Source organism: Nomascus leucogenys, chromosome 14 (assembly GCF_006542625.1).
Source record: "Nomascus leucogenys isolate Asia chromosome 14, Asia_NLE_v1, whole genome shotgun sequence".
Taxonomy (NCBI): domain Eukaryota; kingdom Metazoa; phylum Chordata; class Mammalia; order Primates; family Hylobatidae; genus Nomascus; species Nomascus leucogenys.
In genome coordinates, this window is record NC_044394.1 from 37,682,268 (window position 1) to 37,706,430 (window position 24,163).

The window sequence follows — 24,163 nt, forward strand, 5'->3', positions numbered from 1 at the left end:
CCAAGTTCAGGGGAGACAACAAAGCACATACATATGGGCACATGCCAGCCAGGAGGGGGTGATCCTCCTCTATGTGTGAGAACAGAAGACACCCCACTGGCCACCTCGTCAACTTCAACCCAAGGGCAACAGAGGGTGCAGTGACTCGTCCAAGGCCAAGTCTGCAGGAGGCCGGCAGAGCTGCTGCCTGGACCCCTGACTCCCCGAGGGTGCTGTCACCCCAGCTGGTCCCCTGTGCCAGCTTCATCACCAACACAACACAGCTGGCACTCTCTCCCCATGGCTGGCTTCGGAGCTGGTTTCCTGGGCAGGGGAGGGGGCATGATAAACCTTCCTCCGGGGCCCAGGCTCCCCAGACGGCGTGGGGACATACCAGCTGGCCAATGTGCCTGCACTGTGTTCATCGGAGTTTCCTGTTTTGCTCAAACAGCAAGCCCTTCAGCGGGGACCACAGCATTCCACCTGGGGAGGCCTGGGATGACTAGACTATTTGCCAGGGGGTGTTGGGCAGGCACTAAATCTGACCTCAGTAACTGTCAGCCTCCAAGTGACAGGCTCCTGGTGTGAAGGGGAAATAATCCAGGTTCTTATCCACCGCCCCCAGCAGGGCTGACCACGCCACAGGCAGGCAAGGGGCCCTCCTAGGGGCAGAGACCCAATGTGGGGGGCGGTAAACCCCATATACCCTCACCTCTTGAGACAAGAATCCCAACAGCAACTGGCGCTGAGAAGACAGCAAAATTGGGAGTAGTTTTCAAAAGTTAAAGTGTATCAGCTGGACTAGGTAACTGGTTAAAAATGCAAATGCCCAAGGGTTGCTTACAACCATGAAAGCCTGATTCAGTGGGCACTGGACCTGGAACTGTGCACTTTAATCAACCTTCCATGAGTCTAAATGGTGATCCCAGACCACACTTCTGATAAACCCTGGCCCTAGATGTTCCTGCTCAGGTATTAATAAAGATCCCATTACTTGCAAATCCTATGCAAGTAAAAGGGTGAGCCCTGGCCTGGCACGCAGTAAGTGCTCAGAAATTACGTGTCATTATTGCTGTTGTTATTGCTCATGTTATCTGCGGGAAGGTAGGATCCTGGTAGCCCACCTGTCTTCCAGCCCTTCCCACGGGCCCAGACCGCAAGGTTTGTCCAGCTGCTAAATTTGGCCTGAATTAAGCTATTGGAAAGCAGAGTTTCCACAGGATTGAGCAGTAGGACCAAGGTGCCTAAATCAAGCTCAAACCCCTCTGATCCTCCAACCCTCATCCAGCACCCCCATCCTCTCTCTCTACTCCATGCTAGCCCATGCCCGCCTGGGCTTCCTTAGGGGTCATGGAGGGGCTGGGAGTAAGGCTGAGAGGGCCCTGAGATGAACTTCTCAAGCAAGACAAGGCAAAGCGGGGGACACAAGGCTCATTCTCCAAGCTTCATACAGAGTCCGGAGTCCCTGCTTGGAGGAGGCTGTGGAAGGACGGGGCTGCCCTCCTGTTCCACTGGCAGTGACTAGAGGGTGTGGAATCCCTGGAAGCATAGCCCCGAGGGTCCCTGCTCACAGCCCTGAGAGCAGTGAAGGGTGAGAAAAAGAAAGAGAGACACTCCCCGCCGGCAGGTGAAGAGCGGGCCATGGGCTCAGTCCTCGGGACCTGCTAGTGGGGACACTGGACAGACCCCCTTTCTGTGGGGCTGTGACCAAGGCTCCTCTCTCAGGGTGGCTAGCTGAAGTACTCAGTGGGAAAGAGGTCCAAGAAGTCCGAGGCCTGGGCCCCCAGCTCAGGAAGGAGGCAGGCCTGAGGCTGAAACAGGAGCCTTGGAAGCCCCAGCCCAGAGCAGGCCAGAGAGCAAACACAGTAGGACAGGGGGAAGGGAGGGGGGAGGAAAATGGCAAGGAGGGATGGGAAAGGCAGCTGGGGGAGTTAAAATATGCAGATGGAGAGATGTGAGAATGCCTGGGAGAAAGGAAAGACCCGGAGCCCAGGGAGTAAAGGAAGCTGGGGGAGCGGACTCAGGGCTGTGGCCTGGACCTGGAGCCAACTCAGACCCAGGCTGGTGCCTCTGCTGGCCCTTCATTCTAGTGCCAGGGAGGCTGGGCTGGGGCTGAGCCAGCTAGAGCCCTCCTGATCCAGCACAGGAACCTGTGATCCCAGCCCTGGGCCTAGCTTCCTCCTCAGCATGGTTGGTGCTGCAGGGAGGGTGTCAAGTGTGAACCCCTGGAGCGCTCAGGGGAGCTGGAGGGTGGTGGAGAGGGAGGGATGGCACCCAGTGGACTGCACCCCCCAGAGGCAGCCCAGTGCTCTGGACTGGGGATGGAAGCTCCTCTGCTTCTGACTTGAGATTCTTTTCCTTTCTGTCTCAGAGTCAAGGCCAACTGAGCACGCTGAGCTCCCACCTTTCTCTTCCCAGCAGGAAGCCCAGGGACCTTGGCTCTGAGAGTAACCGAGGCCAGAGGCGAAGTAAGGCAGGTCCCAGCCACGGCCGCCACACAACAGCTTGTCCTCCCCATTGCTGTGCATTCCTTCAGCACTTGGAGCGCAGTTTTAGTTTGCACTCCATTAATTTGCACATAGGCTGCTTTGTAAGTGTTCTTTTGTCTTTTTTCCTTGGCTGTCCTGACTCCCTCACCCAACAGGGGCTCCCCAAGGGTGGGGGCTGCCTTCCTCGTCAGCCTCCTCAGCGGAAGCCCTGCACTAGTGCCCCTGCAGCCAAAGGCTATGGGGTGCATGGCAGGGACCCTGCAAAGAGCAAAAGAGCTGCTGGATGGTGCAAAATGCAAAGCCCCAGTGAACAAGGTGATGAAGGGGTAGTGTTGTCATTTTCCAGGTGGGAAACTGAGGCTGAGGGAGGCTCTACAACCACATCAGACTGGCAGAAAGAGGTGGAGCAGGAACCTAGATTTTGTTTTCCTACCAGAGCCTCAGCTCACTCTGCTACACTGCCCTGCCTCTCCTACCACACAGTCCTGCACTTCCAGAGTACATGTGAGATTAGCAAGCCTTCAAGGGCACAAACTGGGTCTTATTCATCTTCATCTTCTTGGGGGAACCTGGGCTGAACTTTTCTTTTCCCCAAGGACCCTCCAAAGAACTCCAGGGAAGGACCAATGAAACATGAGGCTGCCAGGAGCACCAAACTCTGACCTCTCATCACCTTATCAGATGGGCTCCTTTGGAGCCTGAGATGTGAGAGTATGTGGCACCCAGACACTAGGCAGGTCCCAGGCTGGACAGGTTCAGTCCCAGAATAATCACTCCACTTCCCATGGAAACGGAAGGGAGGAAGGGAAGGGCATGGTCTCTGGCTAGGGCTCCACCCCCAGGCCTGTGCGCACGGACCTAAGTGAGGACAGGCATTTTTGTTTTCCTGCCCAAATGCTGCCTTTCCCAAGACCACCCTGGCCTGTCACACCCCCTGATCCTGTGCCTAAAAAGCCCTGAGACCCTAGCAGGCAAACACACAGGCAGCTGGACATCCAGAGGAGCACATCAGTGGAGGAACACACAAGCGGCTGGACAGCAAGAGGACGTCGAGGGGAGCACGCTGGCGGAAGGGCACATTGACAGACGCCAGCAGGCCACCCACTGGCAGAATGACACGGAGTTTGGCTGGGAAGTCGGAAGAAAGCCTGGGTCACCAAGCAGCCTGACTCCAGGGGAAAACCAATCTCCCTTCTGGCTCCCCTATCTGCTGAGAGCTACTTCCACTCAATGAAACCTTGCACTCATTCTCCAAGCCCACGTGTGATCCGATTCTTCCGGTACACCAAGGCAAGAACCCCGGGATACAGAAAGACCTCTGTCCTCACGATAAGGCAGGGGTCTAATTGAGCTGACTAACACAAGCCGCCTATGGATGGCTAAACTAAAAAAGCACCCTGTAACATACGCCCACTGGGGCATCAGCTATAAACATTCACCCCTAGACACTGCCGTGGGGTCGGAGCCCCACAGCCTGCCTGTCTGTATGCTCCCCTAGAGGTTTGAGCACCAGGGCCCGGAAGAAGTGAGCCACACCCCCATCGCACTCCCTTTGAGGGGGACAGGGAACTTTTCCTGTTTCACCATGACTCCCAAAGCCAAGTTTAAGCCCCCAAGTTAATGGGACACTAACCATCATTCCACTTTCTGCAAACATCTCTGCCAACTGGGAAGGCATCGCAGAGCATGTTTTTCCCCAGCAAATTCTTGCAGGACAGGTCCCTGGGTGAGTATGGCTGACCCAGCTTCACACCCCGTCCCTGCCTTCTTGTAGTTCTCAGGATAGCTGTAGGATGTGTTGGGAATGCAACATCTTGAGATAAGGAGGGCCTGTCTGGGACAGCCTGGGCTCATGTTCCCACCTCTTCTAGAACAGGATGTCCTGAAACACTTTAGCACAGCAAGCTGATGTCCCCCAGGGTGGAAACCCCAGGGTGGAGCGCTCCCAGGCTCCCTCAGTTGCAGTGTGATGTGGTACGTGGGTAGAGGAGACTCCATCCTCCCTGGGCAGCTTTCTCGAGCCGTGGGGCACCAGCTTGCCTTGAGTGGTAGGCGTCCATTGTCCCCGAGGCCTATCTGTGAGTAATAAAGTTGCTTCACTTGACTTGTGCGAGTGTTCTACCTCACTAGACTTGTGGTGCAAGTAACACAGTAAGCACTGCTCACTGAACCTGCTTCAGAATTCCAAGGTTCAGGACTCAGCAATCTCAAGGACAGAAGAACCACCTTCCTCACCTGCCCCGCTGGCTCCCTGTGTGTACTTGCAGTCACTGGTATTCACGGACAACCTCAGTTCACGAAGGGGCTATGTATACGAGAGTCAGGGGCACAAAAGAGCCTGCCCTGTTTATTTTTGTCTGCTGCAAACTTCCGTACCATATGAATTTTCTTAATCCCAGTGCTCACCATGCCATGCCCATGCTCAGGTACCCCCAGAGCCTCCGCCCTCTTCTGGGGTGAGAGAGGGATCCCCGCAGCTGGGCACACAGGACCCCTCATCAGCTGGCCCCATGAGCGCACTTCACTTTGGCCAGGCTGGACACCTCAGTGTCTATACCACAGGCCTGCACCCTGCCCAGAAAGCCCGCCTTTCCACAAAAATTCTATCCTGCTCTCTGGGTTGGCCGCAGCCCCTCTCTGGGGACCAGCCCTTCTTGCTGCCAGGCCCACAGTGCTTCCTCTTCTCAAGGTCACCTTGGCCAAGTTCACACACTGCCTGCTCTCACCTGCAGCTGACCTGGGTACGGGTCTTGCCCACCACCCTTATAAACACACAGGCTTCCTGAGATCAGACCCCAGATCTACTCTTCCCATTTCCACACAGGGCAGGACTCAAACACAGGCTGATTGAGGGTTGTGACCTGAAGATGCAAGAGGCAGCCAGTGTAGCTTGAAGAGACTAAGCTTTGCAGCCGCACTCCTAAGCCACCACCGGCTCTGCTATTTCCTAGTACATGACCGTAAGTGGATGATATAGCCTGTCTTTGCCTTCCTCTCCTCAGCTGTAGAATGAGGATATTATACTTACCTTATTATGCTGTCCTGAAGGTGAAATGAGAGAATGCATTCACTCACTCATTCATCCTTTCAACAAACACTTACTGAGCATCTATTGTGTGGCAGGAACTGTACTAGATGCTGGGCAGGGCAGTGAACAAAAGGATGGACGTGCCTCATGGAGATGACATTCTAGTAGAGCAGACAGAAAATACACAACTAGAGGAACAATCTCAGATATGGATAACGGCCGTTAAGAAAAATAAAGGACTGCAAGGGAGAGGAAATAATGAGAAACGGTGAATTCTGATGGGGTGGTCAGGGAGGGCCTCTTTGAGGAGGTGGCATTCGGGTAGATGCCTGACTGAGAGAGGACTGGGATATACAAGTGCTTAATAAATGTCACTTGTTATTATAATTCATACTGTGGGAATAAGAAAGTCCCCAAACAGGGAAGAATCCTTTGTCCCAGAACCCCAGATGGAGTACCCCCTATCCCCGTCCTTACACCACACGCCCAATTCCAGCTGCTGTCTTGAGGTGTCCCCATGGGGTAGCGTCTCCTCACTGTCAAACTGACAAGCCTGTACCTCCAGGCCCCCTCCACCTAGGGGACCCTACCCTGCCCCTTGCCTTCTCCCAGGGCCCGCCCTCTCTGTGCAGCCTTTCCTTCCAGCGGCGTTTCAGTCCGCCCCTTCAGTTTCTCACTCGTTCATTAATAAAATCACTCCACTACTGTTACTATGCTCCCTCATTTCTTCACAGTCATGACAGATATGAGTGCTTAGAACATCCCTCTGAGGGAGGCAGGAGGCTATTACTATTTGTATTTTACAAGCAGAGAAACTGAGGCTCAGTAAGGTGGTGATTTGCCCCACAGCAGAAGCCTACCCAAATCTAGTCTTCCTACCTGAATCCTCAGACTCTGCCTTCACAAATGGTCCTGTACTATTCACTGACAGCATGTGAGCACACATGAAAACACACACACACACACACACACACACCCCAGAACTGCCAGCTCCTCAGGGGAGGGCCAGCGCTGTCATCCTGGTATCCCTCGCGGCACCTAGCCCAGGGTCCTGCATAGTAAAAGTCCAAGAATTCTCACAGAGTGATTCTGTGGCACTACCTGGAAAGTCCAAGATGGAGCAAGACACCTTCCACCCTCTACACAAACCGGGGCGGGCTTCCTGCCACCCCCTCATCCCTTGCCTGGGCCAGCCGGTTCCCCCTCCCTCTCCCCCTCCTCCCCCATGGTGGCCTCTCCATCCTGGCTGCCCCAACTCACTTCTCCAGCATGGACATGACGATCGGGGGTAGCACCAGGATGGGCATGGGCAGGACCACTCGCGTCAGCGCCGTCTCCAGCAGGGCCTGAGGGGCAGGCAGAGGCTGTGGTGAGAGGGGCCTGACAGCTGGTGACAGGATAGCACACCACCCAGAGCCCTAGGTGTGTGCCACCACAACGCATGTGTGTCTGAATGGCATTATTCATGGGATTGCTCAGGAAGCTGCATTCCAAACAACAAAAAAAGGCACTGGTCTCCTTTTTCCTTCCTTTCTTCCTTCCTCCCTCCCTCCCTCTTTTCTTTCTTTCTTTCTCTCTTTCCTTTCTCCCTCCCTCTTTTCTTTCTTTCTTTTTCTTTCTTCTTTCTCTCTCTCTCTTTCTTCCTTTCCTTTCCTCTCTTTTTTTTTTTTTTTTGAGACAGAGTCTCGCTCTGTCACCCAGGCTGGAGTGCAGTGGCACAATCTCGGCTCACTGCAAGCTCCGCCTCCCGGGTTCACGCCATTCTCCTGCCTCAGCCTCTCTGAGTAGCTGGGACTACAGGCGCCCGCCACCATGCCCGGCTAATTTTTTGTATTTTTTAGTAGAGATGGGGTTTCAACATGGTCTCGATCTCCTGACCTCGTGATCTGCCCGCCTCGGCCTCCCAAAGTGCTAGGATTACAAGTGTGAGCCACCGCGCCCGGCCTTCTTTCTTTCTTTTTTTTGAGACAGAGTCTTGCTCTGTCCCCCAGGCTGGAGTGCAGTGGTGTGATCTCAGCTCACTTCAACCTCCACCTCCCAGGTTCAAGTGATTCTCCTGTCTCAGCCTCCTGAGTAGCTGGGATTACAGGTGCGCACCACCATGCCTGGCTAATTTTTGTGTTTTTAGTAGGGATGGGATGGGGTTTTGCCATGTTGGCCAGGCTGGTCTTGAACTCCTGACCTCAGGTGATCCGCCCGCCTCAGCATCCCAAAGTACTGGGATTACAGGTGCGAACCACCGCACCCAGCTTCCAGTGTTCTTCTTACCACACACATTTGAGAAGAGCAGATTCTCATCACCTGCCACATGTGGGGATCACTCAGGCAGCCCCAGGAAGGGGCAGTGCTCAGAGAGGTGGCTGAGTACCTCGGGGGTGGTGGGCACAACCTCCCATACTCAGTGTGCACAGGGGCTGGGGAGCAGCTCTAAAAGCAAGGCCAGCGTAGACAGCTAGGGCCTGTTGAGCCAGTGGGGCTCATGGAGCCAAAGGAGGACCGAGCTTCTGGAATTTACCTTTTTTTTGTTGGTGGTGTTTTGTTTGTTTGTTTTTTAGATGGAGGCCTTGCTCTGTTGCCCAGGCTGGAGTGCAGTGGCGTGATCTCGGCTCACTGCAACCTCCACCTCCTGGGTTCAAGCAATTCTCCAGCCTCAGCCTCCCAAGTAGCTGGGATTACAGACGTGCTCCACCACACCCAGCTAATTTTTGCATTTTTTAGTAGAGATGGAGTTTTGCCATGTTGGCCAGGCTGGTCTCAAACTCCTGACCTCAGGTGATCCACCCCCCTCAGCCTCCAAAATGCTGGGATTACAGGTGTGAAACACCGCGCCCGGCCTACTTTTTTTTTTTTTTTTCACATCTCTTAAAGACAAAGATTTGCAAGATCTTGTCTCTTGGCTCTGGATGAGTCTTTCTCAGTGACAAGAGGTTGGTTCTGTAAGGCAGGCATGCTTCAGCTGGGTATCTGCAGGGTTTCCCTGGGGGTCTGCCTGGGGCCTTGCTCCAGGGGCTCCCAAGGGATTCCTGGGGTGGGGGTGTCCTTGGCCAGAACACAGCTCAGTGGCAATTCTGAGCTCTGACAGCCACTGTGGTGAGTTCCTTTAGCCCCACGAGCTTCAGCCCTCAGAGGAGGCTCCAGGAGCAGCTCACAGCCCACAGATGCCTGGAGTCCTTCCCTGGACAGCAAAAAACTAAGCAAGCCAGGCTGAAGGGAGCCCGGGGCCACTTGGGTTTCCTTGCTGTGTGACACTGAGAGGAGTTATCATGGCATGGCTATCCTCCCTCAGGGGGGCTGGGGAAAAGAACACGGCTGGAATGGGAGGTTGGGGACAGGTAGGAAACTGAGGCTAAATCCCCTCTCATGACGGGCTCAGAGCTGAACATTTCTCCTAGGAACCTGGGCTCTTCATGGTCAGCCTCAGGAAGGCCTGGGAGAGGCCCCTCCAGTCTCCGGAACAGGTATGGGAATGACAGTAGGGTCCAGTGCCAGTGAAGGGAGCAGAGGATGCAATGACAGCATGACACCCCCAGCTCCTTGCCCTAAAAACCTTGGAGGGGCACTGACTTGGAGAGAGCTCTTCCCGGACTAAAGTCTGATTGAGAAGACCTCATGACTGGGGTAAGGCTTGGGGGCCCTCATGGGAGCTGATGAGGACAGGGGCTGGAGCAGGGATGCATGCTCAACTACCTCACAGCACTCACCCTACCCCATGCCCAGCACAGAGACCAGAGCCCAGGGGGCAGCAAGACGAGCCACTAACCACCATCAGGACAAAGGCTGGGAAAGCAGAGGGAGATGTACACATGGACTGCGTTTTCTTTTCTTTTCTTTCTTTTTTTTTTTTTTGAGACGGAGTTTCACTCTTTCACCCAGGCTGGAGTGCAGTGACCTGATCTCGGCTCACTGCAACTTCTACCCCCCGGGTTCAAGCAATTCTCCTGCCTATGCTTCCTGAGTAGCTGGGATTATAGGTGCCTGCCATCACACCTGGCTAATTTTTGCATTTTTAGTAGAGACGGGGTTTTGCTATGTTGGCCAGGCTGGTCTCGAACTCCTGTCCTCAGGTGATCCACCCACCTTGGCCTCCCAAAGTGCTAGAATTACAGGCATGAGCTACTGTGACCAGCCTGTGTTTTCATTTTTTAAACTGCAATTGCTAGAGTGGCTGAGCCTATGAAACCAGGGGCGAAAGAAGGTCTTGTAACAAAATATTCTCCAAACCTCTGCAAGCCTCAAATCCCTTGACCTCACAGCACTCACTCCCAGGTGAGCTCTCACCTGCAGAAGTGCCTATTAACCCAGAACCACAAACCACTGGCCTCTCAGGCTTCCTCGGCTTACCCAAGAGGATGTGAAGGCCCGGGAGGCAGGGCCCTGGGCAGAGTGAAGGGGAAGAGAGCTCTGAGGGAGTCTCCTCTGCCCTCACCAATTAACACCTCTTCTGGGTGAGACAAGCAAGAAACTGGGTCCTGAGGGGCTGCGACAAGAGACAGGGACTTTTCACAGCAGTGAGGCCATGTCCAGGGGAACAGGCGGGAGGCCAGAGGCCCACGCTCATGCAGATTGGAGGTGGGGGTGGGGTGAGGAGGAGACATCAAGAGGCCAAAACAAGGGTACCCCGGATAGAAGCCTGTGGAAGACACACACTAAAGGAAAACCACGCCCCTCCCTGTTGCTGGCCTCCCCAACCCTGCGAACCCCCAGACCCACGTGTCGGGCTGCGATCTTGGAGGAGCCCACGAGGTTGCCATCGCTGTCCAGGACATCAATCCCTTCCTCCAGCTCCCCGTACCGCATCAGGACCACGTTGCAGATATTGGCACTGGCTGCAGAGAGAGGGGATGCAGAGAGCAGGATGAGGAGGAAGATGGCATTCCACCTGGAGGGAGGTCACTACACTCCTTCCTACTCAAGCCGTGGGGTTCTGTGTTCAAATGCATGGGCAAAGGTTGGGGAAGGGGTGGTTCTGTTGTCCATCTGCCTATCAGCCTGGTGAGGGATCTGGGGGCTCTTGGGAACCTGGTAAGCAAAAGTGGAAAAGAACGGGTATTAGGGAGGACACCCGTTCTGGCCTCAGAGAGCGGCCACTTACTGAGGGGCTGCTTTCCTCTCCTCCAGGGCAAGCCCACTAGGCAGGCAAAGTGGGTGTCCATCTAGGAGGGCTCTCTGGCCTGAAGTCGCATCCCCCCCTGACGCCGAGGCCTGATGTTCCACCATCAGTGGGGCCCTTGGGCTGCCCCATCCTCTTGAACTGTCTGTCCCACATCTAGCCCCTCCTGTCTCTGAGTAAATCAAGTTCCCAGAAATTTGCCTCCCTGACAGCAGGTGCCAGAGAGGCAGAAACCTCATTGTTCACCCAGCACCACCCCCTCATCATATGGATGGAAGACTGAGGCTCAGAGAAGAGGAGTGACTTATCTGAGATCACACAGCAGAGCAGAAAGGCTCAGTGCCTCTGCCTCTGAACACTCAGGGGGCAGGAGGGTTGGGGCAGGAGTGGTAGGCTGAGTTAAAGGCAGACCTTCTCCATTCTTGCTTCCTATGGTTGAGTTCCTGACTTTGGCTAGGCCCCTCTGCCATCTGAGATCTTGGGAACCTGGGCTAAGGGGAGGGTTCCCGGCTCCTTAGTGAAGCACTGGTTGGTGAAGTCTGGGGCCACCCATTAGCTGGCAACTAGCTCAGGGATCCTCTTTCTGCTCCCCCAGCCTGGGACTCACATGACTGGGCCAGGCCCCGTGGCCCAGTGCTGTGTGGGTGTTGACCCCGCCTGAACTCTCCTAGCCCTGCTGCGGGATGGAAGTCGGGGGACCTGGGAGGGGTGGGCAGGTGGGGAGTGGGGGGTGACAAATGCGGAGTGTGCCTGCTTCACTCCTCCCCCCAAAGCGCCTTGCTGTGTTTAAAGTTTTAATTTTTGCTAATTAATGTCAATTAATTTTGTATAATGAGTGTTTAATTTTGGGGAGTGTGTGAGCCTGGGAGCGACTGCAGTTCTGGGCTGTGAACGCTGATTAGCATCAACACCTGCTGCTTCCCCCTCCTTCCAGTGGGGGGGGCCACCAGGGTTTGGGGAGCTGGAGGGTGGTGGGGCCTAGTGGGCAGGCGGAGTGGGAGGGAGACCACAGATGCTCCTGGGGCCTGAGCCAACGAGTGGTCCAGGGTGCTCACAGCTGGGGCACAGGGTTCTGTGGGTGAGGTGTGGCTTGAGACCCCTGGGGCCTCAGTCGCCTGTTTCATTAAAATGGGGAGGTGGAATAAACAGGGGAAGACCGAGAGACTCTGCAGTCTTTGGAGAAGAAAAGCAGGAGGCCAAATACAGTTCTAAAATGTATTTAGAGCACACACGCCATCTTCGAGCATCTCTCCTGCTTCCACCGACGCTCAGCGCAGTGGGAACCATGGGCAGTCCCTCTGTGTCCCAGGCTCTCCTGCCCCACAACAGACATGCTTACCTGCCCTAAACAGCCGCTCTCTGCCAGGGGTGGTTCTGTGGGGCATTTAGCCATGTCTGAGGGCATTTTCAATGATTGTGATCTAGGGGTCAGGGGTTGCTGCAGGCATCTGGCTGGTGGATAGAGGCCAGAGGTGCTGCTAAACATCTCGCAAGGCACAGGACAGTCCCCCCACCAAAGGATCATCTGGCCCCCAAATACGTCAACATTGCTGACATTGAGAAACCCTTGTTTTCACCAGTCAGTGACAGACAGAATTAGGAAGCTGAATCCAAGGTAAAAGAGATCTGGTTAGCAGGGCATGACCAGGAGGGGTTGGGAGCCTGGGTTTGGGGCCATCAGGCTTGGGTTCCAATTCTGGCTCGTATCTCTCCCGCCCCAGCCCCAGGCGCCCAGGGCTCAGGGCCCAGAAGGGTCCCCCAGGGTAGCCTTGGGAAGCCGCCAGCTGGCCTCTGTGTTAGTGACACGCCCTCTAGTGGCCTTAGGAGGCTATGCATCCCCCATGCCCTTGGGGCTGCCAGGCTTTCGGTTCCCAGGAGACCTAAGAAAACCGTTGAGAGGACAGTGGGGTTTTCTGCCCTGAAAGGCATCAATCCTAGCCCTCTGATGACACTGTCCACCATACCACCAACACCGCCACTCCCGGAAAGGCAAAGTTACAGGAATGTGGTCCAGGAGACGAGCATCCTAAGGTCGGGAGCTACCAGCTCACTCTGGGGACTTGAGCCATTGCCACCCCAACCCCACCTCAGCTTCTCTGGGCATAAAAGGAGGGGCAGAATGTAGGGTCTCCGTGGGATTTCTGGGTGCTGGCTGAGCTCATACAAAATGTCAGCCTCTGCACCTGTGCTCATGCCAAGTCAGGGGAAGCTGGGGACAGCTGAAATGTCTCTAGCCCCCATTTTGTGTGCGTATGCATAGGGGAGACAAAGAGAAGAGAGAGTGTGGATCTGGAGGTGGTAGTGGACCAGCCCTGACTCTTGGTGGCATCTCACTCCCTCCCTGTAATCTCCAAACATTAAACATGGGGCGAGCAGGACAGCTTTGGTTCAAACACAAAACCACTGAGATGAAAGATGAAGCATGAAAGGAAGTGAAAACCCAGCCTCTTTCCCCTCATCCAGCCCCTCCAGGACACTTCTGAAGCTGCCTGAATGGAAAAAAGACAGAGAAAACCCTAAAAGTCATCTCAGAATGATGGTACCCCCCTCCAGGCTCCTCCCTTGAAACTGGCAATTCTTACAGCCTACACAGACGGCACATGACCTACAATCTCTTCTGTTGACTGTGTACATTGGTTGGCCTTTATTGAGCACCTGCTGTATGCAGAGGCTACCAGCCATCCATGCCCTTGAGCAGTGGGAATGCCAGCCTGTTACAGTGATTTCATTTCCATGAGCTCACCCCGAACTTTCAATTCTGCCATATCCTTTTCAAACTGTCCCTGATCCTTCCCATCCCACTCCTGGCAAGTCCGGTTCCTGTGACAGGGACACTGAGAGCCTAAGCAAATGATACAGAGAGAGAGAGAGAGAAAAAAAAAAAAAAAACAGAGACAGAGAGAATGAGAACACGCACAACCCTGGGGCACAGGTCTCCTCTCCAACACACCAGCAAGATCTATTATTGATGGTATCAGCAGGTTAATTAAGCAGCCTGTTAGTGATGTTAAGAAAGCTGGCACATTTTCAACTCAGATTGACACCATTCAAGACTCAGGCATAACTGATGTTTGAGCAGCAATGTGGGAGATGTCAAGGAATGAGAGAGAGAAAGAGAAGGAGAGAGAAAGACATTGCTTCTTGATGATGGCAAGCTCAGTGTTAAGTCCTGAAGAGAATTTGCTCTTGCCTGCTGCAGATGTTCTCACATCCGACCCATTGCAATGCAAAATCATGCAGATTGTGAAAAGCTAATGAAGCACCCGGTGTAAAAGGGGCAGTGAGGGGAGGAAGAAAGAGCAGTAGACAGAAAGACAAATGTGCAAGAAAGTTCTCCAAAAGAAGATCATGGGGGAGCCTGCCCCCTGAACTAGGGCAGGAATAGACAAGCAGATCAATGCAGTACACTAGTCCTGCAACTCACCCATCTGTCGGGGAAATTAATTGGTGGTAAAGCAGTTCTATCAACTCACAGGGAAAGGACCATTTAAACACGGACATGTAGCAATGGGCTACTGATTTGGGGAAAATAAACTACCATAACTCCTCAGTTCTACGATGCACCTTCCCATATTTTAATGTTTTAAAAATCATGATGTGCCTTACAATGAAAGTCGTCAGAGAAGGGAATCTTACCTGCTACTCAACACAATTGCCTGTACATGTGTGAATGCAGCCATGTGTAGAGGTATCCATTCATTCAAGTGTCACCTCAGCTGACCACAGCAATCCATACAGAATTTGAACTTAAACTTAGATTCCTAATTGTTGCCTAAAACATCTTTCTAAAACTTACACTATAATGGAGCACGGACATGAAAAGTTATTGTACATGCAGAAGATCGTCTGCCAGATACCAGGCAATGCAATTAAAGACAGTAGAAATTGCCAAACCATAGATAGCTACCCTAAAGAAATGCTTGCCCATATGCACAAAGAGACATTTACAAGGATGTTAATTATAGCACTGTTTGTAAGAGCAAATAATTAGAAACAACCTAAATGTCCACCATTAGGGAACTCACATGGGAAGATCTCCAAAACAAACTGTTATGTGAAAAAAGCTACTGAGTATGTACATGATGATTTACTGTAGGTAAAACCCTGTAATTGGCATATGCACATATATGTGTGCATAAATCCACAGGTAATGTTTTGGAAGGTTCACAGCTCACAGAGTGGTCTGCCTGGGGAAAGGAATTCAATTTGAGAATTAGGGGTTGCTGAAAGACTTCCATTTTTTTACACCAGAATTTTCTATAATATTTAAATTTTTACAGTGAGAATATAATCATGTTTCATTTACCCAAAAAGTAAAAAAAAACTGCCAAACTTCTTGAAGGAGATCACACACATTTTAAAGCCAGCAGGGATTGACATAACCTAGTCATGGGTCCCACACTTAGGTACCTACAACATGTTGGCTTCCTAAAGAAGCTGATTAATTTCAGGAATATTTTTTCTTCAAGTAAAGAACAAATATGAGACATAAGTGTAACCAAATCAGAAATGCAAACAAAAAATTCCCAATATTCTTTTACATGCTTTGAAATTATACCATTCATCTTAAACGGGCTAAAGGAGTCGAGATTAGAAGCAGGACTACAAAAAGCAGTGGTGGCCACGATGCTGTGTTTAACAACCAGTGCCCAAAAAAGAACAAGAAAATGTGAAGGAGGCTTAGACTCCAACTCTGTGGTACTAAAGAAAGTGACTTGTATTGAATGTGTAAGTGAATGCTTGCTTATTCCTTCCAATGGACACTAATTATAGTTCTTTTCTCTTCTAAAAGGCTATTATGTTAATACCTCTTATAACTCAGGCATCTTAGAAACACAGCATTCAAGATCGATTTAGAAACCATACTATAAGAAATGGGGACCTGGGAAGTGATATTTATTACATATGATAAACAAAGGGCTACTAATCTTAAGTTATGGAGGGTCATGGTGACTGACTCCTAAGAGCTATTCTACCCCCCAGAGATTAATCCAAACTAATAGTAATAATCCTCCCACGGGCAATGACTGGTCTAGGAAGAGGCATGTGACCCAATTCCAGACAACCAGGAATGTCTGCTGGGGACTTCTGGGGAAGGTCTCCTCCCATCTAAGAAGGGGTGAGAGGCAGGCAGAGCCTCTTGTCCTCTGGACACTGGGTCCAGATGTGATGCTTGGAGCTGCTGCTGCCATCTTCCACAAACCCGAGATGAAGCCCACCGGGAGGCCAGCAGAGCAACACTGCAGGAAGCACCCTGGATGCCCCGCCTAAGACTCACCCTTTGTAAAGTAATAGACTCCCTTATTATTTAAACCCTCAACAGTTTGTGTTGAGGGTTTCTGCTAATTTCAGCCAAAAAATCCATACGATGTATAAGAGCTTCAACAATTATTAAGAAAAAGATATGGTGATCAAAATCATTGAAAAATATATGAGTAGGCAATTCATAAAAGACTGAAAAACTAATAAACATGAACTCAATCTTACTAATCATCAGGGTTAGGTTTCTAGATCTGAGGAAAAAAAAATCTGCAGGAGTTCTTTATAGGTTTTGGAGGCCAAACCTCATTGGTTAAAGGGTTTACAAATAGCTATTCCCAGCCTGTGACTTGTTTTTCTCACAACATGGTGCCTTCTGTCATATAGTTTAATATATAGCCAGATAAAGAATCCTTCCCGGTATATACATTTTGTGTTATTAAGAAACTCTAGGCGGGGTGTGGTGCCTCACGCCTGTAATCCCAGCACTTTGGGAGGCCGATGTGAGTGGATCACTTGAGGTCAGGAGTTCGAGATCAGCCTGCCCAACATGGAGAAACCCCATCTCTACTAAAATACAAAAATTAGTCGGGCATGGTGGCGCACGCCTGTAATCCCAGCTACTCAAGAGGCTGAGGCAAGAGAATCACTTGAACCAGGAGGTGGAGACTGCAGTGAGCCAAGATTGTACCACTGCACTCCAGCCTGGGCAACAGAGAGAGACTCTGCCTCAAAAAAAAAAAAAAAGAAAGAAAGAAAGAAAGAAAGAGAAGAAAAATAAAGAAACTCTACCCCTACTTCAGTGTTCATCTATATTTTCTTCCAAAGGTTTTAATTTTTTACTGTCCACATTTAGGCCTTCAATCTATCTTGAATTTTATTTTTGTGGACTGTATGAAATAGGGATATCCTCTTGCTCTCTCTTCTGTTTGGAAACCCAAATGTCCAATAAAGTTAAGAAAAGGTTCCCGACCATACTGGGAATTGGAAAAATGCAAATTAAAATGAGAAATAAACCAGTTCAGATGAACACATTTCTTTTTTTTTTTTTTTTTTTTTTTTCAGATGGAGTCTTACTCTGTCACCCAGGCTGGAGTGCAGTGGCACAATCTCGGCTCACTGCAACCTCTGCCTCCCGGGTTCAAGCGGTTCTCCTGCCTCAGCCTCCCAAGTAGCTGCAATTACAGGCGTCCACCACCATGCCCAGGTAATTTTTGTATTTTAAGTAGAGATGGGTTTTCACCATGTTGGCCAAGCTGGTCTTGAACTCCTGACCTCAGGTGATCCACTCGCCTCAGCCTCTCAAAGTGCTGGGATTACAGGTGTGAGCCACCACGCCCAGCCCAGATGAACAAAAAGTTTAAGAGATCGATAGTATCAAATATTGAAGAGGATGTAGGGAAACAAAAATTCATACCCTGCAGGTTGGGTAAAGGCCCATATGCCCACCTGGCAATATTTAATAAAGCTAGAAACGTGCCTACCCTCTAATGTGTCCATTCCATGTCTGGGTACACACCCTAGCCTGGCGATTCCCAGCACAAGTGAAACCAAAGCTGAGGTAGGGCCCAGATCTGTTTTTTTTTTAATTCCCCAGATGATTATAATACAGATGAAGGTTTGAAAACTTTTGCCCAGGAGAAACTCTTACTCATGTGCACATGAGCTGTTTACAGCACAAGGTTGTTTAGAGCGGGACTGTATAATAATGAGAGACTGAAAACAACCTAAATGTCCCCAATTAATCACCTGTGGATAGCCACACAGTACGAATGCCTATGGCAGCTGAAATGAATGTATATGTATTAACATAAATAAATTTCAAAACCGCAATGAAAGGCAAGTTTCAAAAGGATATGTACAGTATGGTACGGTTAATACAAATTTTTAAAAATTCATGAACAATACAATTGATGGCTTATGGTACATGCACATATGCTAAAATATAAAACCTAAACGGTAAGCATACACTAACTCCAGGTCAGTGCCTTCTGTGGGGAGAGAAAGAAACCACAATCAAGAAGGCAGAGGGCTTTGAGTGTATCTAACATTCTCTTTCTCTATTTCTTCAATTTTCTAGGTTAATAGAAAAATTTCACAATTAAAAAAACAGGCCGAGTGCAGTGGCTCATGCCTGTAATCCCAGCACTTTGAGAGGCAGAGGCGGGTGGATCACCTGAGGTCAGGAGTTCAAGACCAGCCTGGTCAACATGGAGAAACCCCGTCTCTACTAAAAACACAAAAATTAGCCAGGCGTGGTGGCATGCACCTATAATCCCAGCTACTCGGGAGGCCAAGACAGAAGAATCGCTTGAACCCAGGAGGCGAAGGTTGCAGTGAGCCAAGATCATGCCACTGCACTGCAGCCTGGGTGACAGAGCAAGACTCCATCTACAAATAAATAAATAAATAAATCATTTAAAAATAGCCATGGAACAAACTACTGTGGCTATTAAGGAGAAGTTACAATTTTATGACTGCCATGGAAAGACATCTAAAATTGACTGTGAGGTTAAAAAGCAGTTTACAGAATAGTATATATATATATATGAATATATATATGAACCCATTTGTATTTAATTACATTTATATAGACATTTTTACACTATATATAGATATAATAGGCAGAGATTCATATACTTTTAGATGTTAACTTGAATTTGGAGGGATATATACTAAATGACTCTGGAGAGAGAAGTAGGATTGCTTATTCTACTATGTATTAGAAAGAGATACAGCCATTTTCATTAAAACGAACAAACAAGCACTCTAGTAGCAAGCATGAGACTTCAGTTGCTATTCTGGCTCAAGACTGATATTGGACTAAGTACTTCCATATTCCACTTCCTCTTCTGCAAGAAGTGGGAGGTAATGCTGGCCTCCCCTCCCCTCTTCTCTCTTCTCTCCTCCCTCCCTCTCTTCCTTCCTTCCACCGTTGTGGGCAACACAGTCAATGATCCAAACGGTGTAAAAGGGGAAATAATAAAAAGTAAGTCTCTTTCCCAACCCTACACTTCACCCCCTCCCCAGAGGCAACCACTATAGCCAGGTTCTCATGTCCCTGCCTGGGAAGGTCTATGCATTGAAAATATACATGTAGGCATATTACCACCTTTACACATTCACACATACTCTCTCTCTCACACTCGAATCACAGCAGAATACAACCCCTCTGCCTTTAAGACAGTGATGATTATCAAATAAGGATGCATGCCCTCATATTTGCTTGATTTCACAAAAATCCCCATTATTCCACCTGAGAGGCAGTGCTAAGTAAGCAGCATACATTTTCTTTTAAGTAGCTTGAGAATTTGGGGAGAGTTTCACAACCCATATTGAAGTGTCACCGACTCAGGACCGGGAATTTCTGGATTGAAAAACCAGCCTGTCAGTCTAGGTGTAGGCTGACTCGGAAGTTTGGAATCGCTTAATATGATTCCTGCTAACACATCCATCTTTTTAAAAAGCCCCTTTTTATCACAGTTGCCTCTTAGCTTGAGATTCTTCAATGGTTCCCCATCAACCAAAGATAAAGCTCAAACCCCAAGCTAATACTCATAGCGCCAACATGCCCTCCTCTGTTCCCCAGCAGGCCAGTCCAGCCCAGCCAGGCCCCCTGCTCCCTCCTGCATTCCCCTCCCGCATAGCCCCTCCCTCCCTCTGCATTACACTTCCCCACTTTCTCTGCCTCTGGGCTTCTCTACCTTCTGGATTTCAGGAATTATAAAACCCCAGAACTGGAAGGCCATTTACGCAACAAGCACTTATGGAGCACCTACGGTATGCCAGATCCTGAGCAAGCTGCTTGGAAACAGGTGCCTTGGTCGCGTGCGAGTGCCCCTCACAGCTTCTGGGGCCTGTCTACTAATCAGACATTTCCCTCAAATCCAGGAGTCAGGCAGCTCATTCCAATAACAGGCTCTCATTTTTTTCAGAAGATCCTGTCACTCTTGTGGCGTTACCACTTATCAGAGCTACTCTTGACGTGTACAGCCAGAATTAAACAGACTCCTTTGTTCTTGGTGTTCTATCTTTAGTAATGCAGCTGAAATCTGAGTGAGCATCATCAGAGGCACACACCACACCAAGGACCCATTCTGAGCACACGGCCCACGAGACCCCCAGGTCTCTGTCTTGAGAACTTCAGCCAAGTCAGGTCTTGACACCCTCACACTTGTGCACCTACATTTTTTGAACAGCAAGACTTACATCAAACCTTGTGAGATCTCATCGGCCCACCTCGATGGATCTTTTTAGATCCTGGGGCTCTTGCCCATGAATTCACAATCCCTGCCAGGTTGGTGTCCCTGTTTTTTGAATGTGAGCCACAGGCCTCCTCCATCCAAGGCATCAAAATAACTGAAGGGAATGAAACTGAAGACAGAGCCCTGGGACACTAGACACTTTCCTCTGGCTGCCTTGGACCCACTGCCTGTGTCCTCTTGGGGCCTGACACACACCAGGGGCCCATGCCAGTTCTGAGGCTGCCACCAATTCTGGCACCCAGCCCAGCCCAACCTTCCATGGCTCCTCAAAATCCACACCACCACACCCACATATTCCTTTGATAACATGATCTAATTATCCTGGCCCTTTTCTCAACAAACACCCTTTCCGTACATAATTCAGTTCATATTAGATTCCTAAAATCGTAGAGGTGATGGAAGGTGATTTAGAGAGATTATCGAATGGGTTTCATCCTCTATAAAACTTTATTGCCCTTATCACCAGAACTATTTTGTGTGTGTGTGCGTGTGTGTGCACCATTTTGAACATCTAACCACCTCTTACCCCCAAAGAACAAGTTCCCTGATGGCAGAAATGTGCCACCCCTGATTGGGGTAGAAGGAACGCAGTGGAGCTGGAAGAGGATCAACATTTAGTAGGTGCTCATGCTACGCTGGGAAATTGACATGTTCAATCCCCATGAAAACTTTGCTTAGAGATACTAGTAACCCATTTTATAGATGGGGCCACCATGGCCCGGAAGGGTTGGATAATGTGCCCAGGATGATCTGGAAAGGGGTGGGCCCATTGGTCATCCACTCTAGGCCTGCTGACTAAGAGTGGACCACAGTGATGGTAAAAATGTATACAAGAAAACGGAGCACTCCAAAACAACTTTAAAAAGTGGAAAAGGTCCAGAATAAATGTCCAGGTAGCTACAGAATCTGGCCACCACTGTCATCAGGGTGAGGTTTTGCCATGAGTGCCTCATCTCAAACCTTTTGTGCCAAAGCATTCATTTGATCATTGAATAAACCCACATTGAGCACTGACTGTGTGCCAGGCACTGAGGGGGCTGAGGGTGGTGGTAGATGAGATCCAGTCCCTGTCTTGGGGCACTCACTGTCTAATGGGGGAGGCAGGCTTGGAAACAACACGGGCAGTCCCCAGATAGACATCGGCACACACAGGTAGCTGCTGTCTAACCCTGGCTGGGACTCCCAGCGAGGGCTTCCAAGAGGAGATAGTGTTTGAGCCGAGTCACAAAGGCCTGGCAGTCAAGGGAGGGCAGAGGGTGGCTTGAGGTAGTGGGAAGAGCAGGTATCCAGACATCAGGGCCACATGCAAAGGCCCGGGGCCCAGCAAGAGGGAGGAGAGGAGGATGGCAGGATTCTCCAGGGCTGCAGTGAGGCACAGGAGAGGCAAGAGCAGGGCAGGTCAAATAAGGGACTCATGGCATCCGGAAGTGCCCGAAGGGTGTGGATGCCACGTGAAGCACCACTGACCTTGATGGAGGGACCTTGATGTCACAGGGCCCAGGACACAACTGCCACAGGTGCACGCTGCTGCCTCCTGCTCACAGGGGATGAGGCCTGGGGAACTGTGCTCTGACCTGGGGGTAGGCCCTCCAGACTTGGGCAGCACTGCCATGGCCACCTCCTAGACGGAGGAAGCAGGGTGGACTGAGCACGAAGGGGGAGCAGTGGAGCGAAGACGGGTTCAGTGACACGAAGACCCATGTGGCCTTGGGGAGAAGGGGGCATGGACATCAGGGAACAGGTTTGCCACACCTGTGAATGAACAGAAGACCTTCTCCCAAACAGTGCCAGGACACCCTGGGCAACGGACTCATTGGTGAACACAGAGAACTTTTCATGGCAATAAAATACATCCTGACATTTAACATAGGAGACTGCTGGGGACGGCACAGGAAGAAGTCATTTCTCAGCAAGGAGCTGCTGAGGCTGGCATTTCCGGTGCCTGCAGGAAGCTTGTTCTCCTTGGAAGGAGCAGCTGGCTGATGCCGAAGCTCAGGCCTCCCTCATCAGGAACTCAGGGCCTAGCTGGGGGTTTTGATGAGCACATGACACTCACTGCCTGTTCCCTGCTCTGAGTGGATGCAGCCAGGCAGCCTGGGGTGACCTTCGGGGCTTCCTGCCCTCCCCATGCACACACCTACCCGGAGTCTAGAGGGCCAGCTTTATAGATGTGCTTGCTGAGACAACACCTCTGTCTCTACCTCCCTAAAGCCCCTGCCCCACCCATTACTGTCAACAAGATGTCTATTCCCCTGGCCATTGCCGCCTCTGGGACCCAGGACTCGGCCCTCCTTCCTGCTGGTAACTGCTCCCGGTATCCCTCCCCCAAGGCCCCTCGAAAAGCCTGTGGGGCCGGCAACCCCTGGAATGGACTCTGCTCACAGAGACTGGTGGCTGGACCTGGGGGTGTGTATTTTTCCAATGCCTCCTCTACTGACCTTTAATTACACTGTTTGCCCAGCTTCCCAAACCATTAACTTCACCTCGCAGCAACCATACGTCAATTAACGGAGGGCCCGCTCCAAGCTTGAGCTCCTGAACACAATTAGGCGTGACAGTCCACAAATAAGAAAGAACTGGAGAATTAATTAAGGTCTAAGCAAATTAATTACCAGTCCCCAATCGATTCTGATGCCAGCACACATGCTCCTGGGCTCACTGTCTTTCCTAACATCTCCATGTATAAATAGAAACTGAGATCTCCCACACGATTGCTGTTCTAGACCAGGGACACAGCATGGCCCTGAAACCACCTCTCTCCAAGGGGAGAGAAATGGCTGCAGTGAGCATCCCAGGGCTTCCCACGTACTCAGTACATGTGCCTGCACATGCATCAGTCATGTGACACAGGCATGTGCACACACACACTCTGAAAAACTAGGGGGGAACTTGGAGGCAGAACAGGGAGGACACCGCGTAGCCTTGGCTGCCTCTAGGCCACACCGCTCAGTTTCTCAGCTATAGGGGTGAGGGGTTATCTCATAGGGCTTGAAACAGCCCTGGGCTGGGCCTGGGAGGCCTGGGCTCTGGCCAGCTCAGTATCACTTTTAGCAAGTCTGACTTTGTTCATTCTTCTGTAAGAGGGTGATGGCACGCTCTGCCTTCGGACCCTCCCAGCACAGAATGAGGAGAACCGAGGGAGGAGAGAGGCCTGCTGGGGAATATGAGGGGAGCCATGCAGCCCCCAAGAGCTCTACAAACCTCAAGGAGGCCTGCAGTCACAGAGGTCCTGGTGGGAAGGGGTTGAAGGACGGTCTCATCAGAGGCCTCATTTCCAGATGAGGAGACAGCGGGTAGAATGGGGTGGGAATGGTGGAGTTTGGTGTGGGGTCCAGGTGCGTGTGTATCAGGCCACTCTTAGGCAGCGTGTAGCCCACCTCCCCAGGCTTCAGGCTGGAGCCTGCAGAGGAGCTGGCAGAGCCTTGGGAAGAAGAAACTGACTCTTGGGGCTTCCTTGTTCCCCAGAGCTTGAGTTCCCAACCTGCTCAGAAATGTGAGAGCCTGGATGTGGCCTCTGACCACAGGGCACAAGCCTCTTCAGGACCCCCATCACACTGAAGATCCCCTTCCACTCCACTCACATCCCAACGACAGGGCTTAAATACGATCACTGCCACTTTCCCCAACCTCCTTCCCATGTGCACTCACTGCTCAGTGAGTCCTGTCTCTGCAAGCAGCCTAAAGGGACAGGGGACCCTCCACAAGGTCAAGCACAGTCTGAGCCAGCTTTTTGGTCACCTTTAACGGTGGCCCAGCCAGGTCTGGCCTAGCCTGCCTCGGAGAGCTGGAGTGAACTCCGGGCAGGACCTAGGCCCTGCCAGCACCTGGTGCAGCTTAGGGATACTCTCTCTGGTCAGGGGTACCTGGGGATAAGGTAAAAAGAGGCCAAGTACAGGGACTGGACGGTGGCCTGAGAGGACCAGGGGGCTTTTGAGTCCCTGGTGGGTAAGGGCCATACCTAATCATCTCAAAACTGTGTCAGCATTGACTAGGGCAGTCCACAAGTGTCCGCTTGCAGATGAGAGGGATGGAC

General features: G+C 51.2%; 1 protein-coding gene across 10 annotated transcripts in view; it reads right to left on the reverse strand.

Annotated features, from left to right (window-relative positions):
* SFXN5 (sideroflexin 5) overlaps positions 1–24,163 on the reverse strand; it is a 130,338-nt gene that overhangs the window by 19,540 nt on the left and 86,635 nt on the right. For 7 of the 10 annotated variants that reach the window (XM_030828395.1, XM_030828393.1, XM_030828394.1 and 4 more), the window contains exons 11-12: positions 10,207–10,322; positions 6,757–6,842 (exon numbers count right to left, since the gene is read on the reverse strand). In XM_030828395.1, coding sequence (XP_030684255.1) covers positions 6,757–6,842; positions 10,207–10,322 — 202 coding nt within the window. Of the gene's footprint in view, positions 1–5,570; positions 5,658–6,756; positions 6,843–10,206; positions 10,323–24,163 lie in introns of all 10 variants that reach the window. The other 3 variants (XR_004033425.1, XR_004033424.1, XM_030828398.1) reach the window with 2 other exon arrangements.